This window comes from Humulus lupulus, chromosome 4 (genome assembly GCF_963169125.1).
Source record: "Humulus lupulus chromosome 4, drHumLupu1.1, whole genome shotgun sequence".
NCBI classification, from domain to species: domain Eukaryota; kingdom Viridiplantae; phylum Streptophyta; class Magnoliopsida; order Rosales; family Cannabaceae; genus Humulus; species Humulus lupulus.
This window is the reverse complement of record NC_084796.1, coordinates 196,108,406-196,114,021: the sequence shown is the minus strand read 5'-3', so window position 1 is coordinate 196,114,021 and position 5,616 is coordinate 196,108,406. Positions and strand designations below refer to the sequence as shown.

General features: G+C 33.1%; 1 protein-coding gene across 2 annotated transcripts; it reads left to right on the top strand.

Annotated features, from left to right (window-relative positions):
- Positions 1–963: 963 nt before the first annotated feature.
- Positions 964–5,248, top strand: LOC133831092 (cytokinin riboside 5'-monophosphate phosphoribohydrolase LOG3). Of its 2 annotated transcripts, none has more exons than XM_062261262.1 (7): positions 964–1,311; positions 1,936–2,033; positions 2,230–2,260; positions 3,051–3,150; positions 4,471–4,541; positions 4,631–4,774; positions 4,869–5,248. In XM_062261262.1, the coding sequence occupies exons 1-7, from the start codon at positions 1,192–1,194 to the stop codon at positions 4,959–4,961; spliced, it is 657 nt and encodes a 218-aa protein (XP_062117246.1). In that variant the 5' UTR covers positions 964–1,191; the 3' UTR covers positions 4,962–5,248. The 2 variants fall into 2 exon arrangements, with proteins under 2 accessions (XP_062117246.1, XP_062117247.1); XM_062261263.1 differs by lacking the exon at positions 964–1,311 and adding an exon at positions 1,604–1,701.
- The last annotated feature ends 368 nt before the right edge of the window (positions 5,249–5,616 follow it).

The window sequence follows — 5,616 nt, the reverse complement described above, 5'->3', positions numbered from 1 at the left end:
CTCACAATGTCCATTTCTAATTATTTCTACTTGTTTTATATATATACATATATAATATAATTATAATTTAAAAAATGCCCTTTTGGCTTTATCCTCCTAAAACACACAAGGGACTATGAAATTGGTGTCCACTATTTTTATTATATGTGAGTATATAATCTTTAAACTTTTTGAGTCTTCTTCACCACATTCAATCAGGAGAGAATCTCAACTGTCCAATTTCAATTGGCACTTTTTTTTATTTTATTTTATAAGGGATTTAATTTTTGGTAGTTGAAAAGTGCTTCAGCAATTATATTGTTTAACCAGCCTAGCCAACTTATGGTGCTTGTAGTTGTATACAATAGCTCTTATAAAGTCAATCTTTAATTATATATATATTTTAATGTATTTTCGGGATTTTCACACACTAAGAATAAAAACAGAGTATAAAATAGTCAAATATGTAGCGATATATATATATATATAATTATTTATATAATTGTCATTGTCACACACTCACACTCACACAAAAGAAGTTGATTCAAACTTATTTGATTCAACATCCTCTAATTTGTTATATGACCAAAAAAAAGAAAGACAAAAGTAACAAAGTGCCCATAAGAAAAAATATGTAACAAAAACTAATCTTTGTATGCAGAGTTCAAGATAAATATAGCTATTTAAAAAAAATCTTCTGCATTCTCAATATTTGTGGTCAGCAAAACAGCTGTGGCTCTAAGAATCAGCTATAATATAAATAAAAATAAAAATAAAAATATATTTATATAATTTAAATGGAGAAGAGGGAGGAAAACTAAGAAGAAATAAGAAAGTGGTCCACGCGTGCCAATGTTAATCGTGTGTGTATGAGTTGGGAGGGCAAGCGTGCTAACTGCCGAGGCACTCTCACGTGTGATGAGGTCTATAAATACCCAATATATCTTAGTGTGTGTATACACACATATATATATATATAGAGGACGCACCATAGAGAAGCTTGTGTATAGGTCAAGCAAAGAAAGAAAGAAAAGGGGTGTCTAGTTAAAGCTTGTATTTTTCCTTGTAAAGGTTTAGGGAACAAATAGACAAGAGGAGAAGGAGACTAAGATTCTTTGACTTGTAATAACCAAAGAAAAAAAGGAATCAATATTATTTAGTCTTAGAAAGAAAAAGAAAAAGAGACGGTAAAGAGAAAATTTGGTGAGGACAATGGAGATACAGACAGAGATGAAGCAGTCCAGGTTTAGCAGAATTTGTGTGTTTTGTGGGAGTAGCCAAGGGAAGAAAATTAGCTACCAAGAAGCTGCCATTGAGCTTGGCAAAGAGCTGGTATAGAATACTTTACTTCTTTTATTATTATTGTCATTATTTGTTTTTCTTATTTGGGTTCTCTTTATTATGTTAGTTGAGCCATTTTTTGCTCGTGGTACTTGAAAAGTTTTCATCTTTCAGTGATGGGTTTTCTTCAAAATCGATTTTGATAGTCGTTTTCACTTCCTTTTCTTATGTTCTTATACATATAAGATGGGGTTTTGTTAGAAATTTCTTATGTATTTTATTCGGCATTGTGTTTGCCACTTGTTTGTAACTTGGTTTCATGGCTATTACTTGAAAGTTTCTCGTGGAACCTCTCTCTCTCTTATCTAACTTTCAAATTTTAAGATTGTTCTACTGCACATTACGAAATTTGAAGCGACAAACATTTCTTATTCTTGAACGGTTTTATTATAACCTCACGTCTTTGTCTAGTATGAAACCTAAAAGAAAGAGCTAGTTTTACTATGACGTGCTATGTTGTATAATAACCTCTGCAAAGTCCTTTCCTTAATTCTTTAGAATGTTTTTCCCATATGGATTTTTATCTCACCTACATGTTTAAATTAAACCCACTTGAGAAAAACTCACTCTTCTCATTTGCCCTGGTTGAACTAATTTTATTTTTGTCTATTGAAGGTTTCAAGGAATATTGATCTGGTTTATGGAGGCGGTAGCATTGGTCTGATGGGCTTAGTTTCACAAGCGGTTCATGATGGTGGTAGGCATGTTATTGGGTGAGTCTTTAGTTTCATCTCCCTCTTCTTCAATCTCAAAATATAACATATATATTTATATAAACAGGGAGACAAACAGATTTAGAAATAAAATCATGAAAATGGGTCCTTTCGAGATGCTGGTTTTTGTTCTTCATTACAACAACTGATTTTGTCATGTTATTGTCTCTTTCTCTCTCTCTCTCTCTCTCTGCAGAGTTATTCCCAAGACGCTCATGCCTCGAGAGGTATGTTTGCTATAGCTTGATAAAGTCTCTCAACTTTTCTTATTGGAAAACATATGAATATGCACACAAACACACACACACATATATATATATGTATACATATTCTTATTTGACCACGTATTGAGTTATTTATGTTCATGTTTATTTCTTTCAACCTCACTCTTTCCTTCATTCTTTTAAATATTTTGTTTTCTTCACTTTTGGCTTTTTGTTTTGTTTTCTTTCAGTTGCTTTATTATAAATTATATATTTTCACTCTATTCTTGTTATTAGTTAATTTTTCTTAATTGATTTAAAAAAAATCATCACATATCTTCTACTTGGTTATCATGCTTATGTTTCAAAGGATATGCTTTTTTTGATCAAGGTTTCAAAGGATATGCTTGGTTGGTCCCTTGGTGGCCTTATCCATAATAACACTCGATACTCGAGTGTAGTTGGCACCACCTATCATCATGTTGTTCTGGGTTCTGCTGGTTACTCTGTTTTCTTTTTCACTGCAGCAAACCTTATATGATCACTTGACCCAAAAAGTTTTTTTCCTTTTTTGTGATTTTCTTCATTGGCTTTTTCTATAATTGAACTTTTATTTTTATTATATCATCTGCTATGCTATAAAAACTACTGGCTAGGGTATAACCGGACTGAAAACTTTGGATTAAGTCCACCACTTCTGCAATACTCATCATTACTTTCCTGCATAAAGCTCCAAAAACTACTCTCTCTCTCTCTCTTTCTCTCTCCATTTTTTTAATTTTAATATCTTATGTGTTTTGGGTCACTTTTGCAGTTAACTGGTGAGACGGTAGGGGAGGTAAAGGCAGTTGCAGACATGCACCAAAGGAAGGCAGAGATGGCTCGGCATTCAGATGCCTTTATTGCCTTACCTGGTTAGTACAAGTTTTGTATAACTCTCTCTCTCTCTAATATATATGTTTACAAATGTATTTCTACAATAAATTTATACTCTTTTCTGTTATGTGATTTTTTATAAGGCCAATGAGAAAGAGTATGGTCTCTTGGAGGCTTTTGTTTTATTGTGCTAAGTAATACTATATTTGTAAGTTTGTAGTTATCATTGAAGTCAAAACAGCTTTATCTACCATAAAAATATAAATTTTTTAATAAAATAATTTTCTTAAAGGTTTCTTTCCAATCTGAATTATGTCAAGTGATATGATCAGAAATGTTACTCAACATTGTAAGTAGATGAAATTTTATCTATACAAAAGGCAATTAGTCAGTCAATGTCGACATATGGTGATAGTTCTCTTCTGTGTGGTCCTTTTTGTATATGAAAGAATAGTCTTCTGTGATTAGAAAAATATCCCAAACCCAAATGTGAAAGTCTCCAAAATACAAACTTATCTCAAGAGTTGGAAGACGCCAACCACCAACCCCACAGTTCATTACCCGACAACATTTTACACTGAAACTTTATAGAGCTTCTGAGGAATAATGTTGCTGCAATTACTTATATTGTCTAATTCCCTTTAATGTTTTGCCAATTTTTCCACCACAAATAGGAACAAAGGACATGCATATTGTTCATTACTTTCACCAAATAGCTTTTGCTGTTTGGCTTGGCAGCACCACCTAACCTAACAAGGAATGATATTCAACTCATTCAACATTCATGTCATGTATTTATTAGTTTTCCAGAATGAGTAGGAAAGAGGTAGATTTAAGGGGCAAAACTGCCATTTTATTTTTATGATGGGACACCTCCTTATGTATGGGGTGGTAGTACCTGCAGATATTGACCTTGGGTGGAGTAACTAAGTACATGACACCTCATGTTACCATTTCATTATTAAGACATACTAAATAATAATAATAGTATTAGCAATACTAATGATGATGCATGTTATAAGGATTAACTAGGTGTATGAGTAAAGATTCCTCTTTTACTTTTGGATAAGCAACAAAGATTCCACATTGGTTGCTGAGAATTTGAATGGAAACGTATGTGCGTTTGTAGACTTTAGAGAGAGACATAACAGGCATGACAAAACTCAAGGTTAGGGGAAAGGGAACATCTGATAAAAGTGAACTCTTATAGTGGGGTCAGACTAAGCAAAGCACCAAAGTTGGATGAGCAGAAAGTCAAGCAAATGCATTGAGTTTGTTGAACTGAATTGTCTGAGTTGAAATTTAATGAAACTTGTCCAAGCATGAGGAAAGCTAAAGTAATCTTTCCACATGAACAGGTGGTTATGGGACTCTTGAAGAGTTACTTGAAGTGATAACATGGGCTCAACTTGGAATCCATGATAAACCGGTAAGTATCTTGTTCATGTTTATGTTCATCAATTCTGTTTTTAGACTTTACCTACTTCGTTTCTAATGATAGATCATAATAATTTGCAGGTGGGATTGCTGAATGTTGATGGATACTACAACTCTTTGCTATCGTTTATAGATAAGGCAGTGGAAGAAGGATTCATTAGTCCAAGTGCTCGTCACATAATTGTATCAGCACCCACTGCAATGGAGTTAGTGAAGAATTTGGAGGTAGTTTAAACTCTCTACAATAGTACATACTAATATTTGTGATCTCTATATGGTTTTTAAATTGCTTAATGTTGTTCTCTTGTTTTGATGATAGGAATATGTGCCCTGTCATGAAAGTGTTGCTTCAAAGTTGAGCTGGGAAACAGAGCAGCTGGGTTACCCTCAAACATATGCTATCTCTAGGTGATATAATAAGGCTTGCCAGGGTTGAATTCTGGTTGGGATTTGGGAAGTTGGAGCAGTTAATTTGGAGAATTATTAACTATCATGTGTCTGTGGGGGATGGGGGACTTTTTTTATTTCTTTTCTTTTTTCCCTTGTAAATTACTGAAATTGACCTACTACAATATCTGAAAGCTTCGACATTCCCCTTTTGTGGAAGAACTTTGGTATCCTTTTGTTTAGTTGTAAGTACCAGAGATTGCTGAATTTCTCCCTGAAAAATGTCAACTAATTTATAATCTTTATTAGCTACTTACTTTCCTCTAATTATTTCTTCATAACATTTTTGTTTTTCTCACAAAGAACAAAATTATCAAAAAGTCATCATAACCAACATAACTAATCACGACATTTTGTCTTATAAACTTCGAATTACTAAGAAGAATTTCACAATCAAATTATCGCTCAAATGATAGCTACTTGTATGATTGTTACCAAGAAGAGTTTCACATCAAATTGTATAGCACTATTCATGAAATGAACAATAAACATACGTAAATGCAGTTTGGAGTTTTTGAGTGTCAGAAAAAGACAGGAGTCAACTGCTAACTACTGCTTTTCACAGAGACAATGTTACCCCATGTCTTCGAGTAGTCTCCCACTTCTTCAAAAAGGTTTTT

Bases quoted from the DNA above. Each gene is read 5' to 3' on its own strand.
- LOC133831092 (XM_062261262.1), top strand. From the start codon at position 1,192: ATGGAGATACAGACAGAGATGAAGCAGTCCAGGTTTAGCAGAATTTGT. The intron at 2,034-2,229 runs GTGAGTCTTTAG...CTCTCTCTGCAG, and splicing joins GGTGGTAGGCATGTTATTGG to AGTTATTCCCAAGACGCTCA. The intron at 4,775-4,868 runs GTAGTTTAAACT...TTTTGATGATAG, and splicing joins AGTTAGTGAAGAATTTGGAG to GAATATGTGCCCTGTCATGA.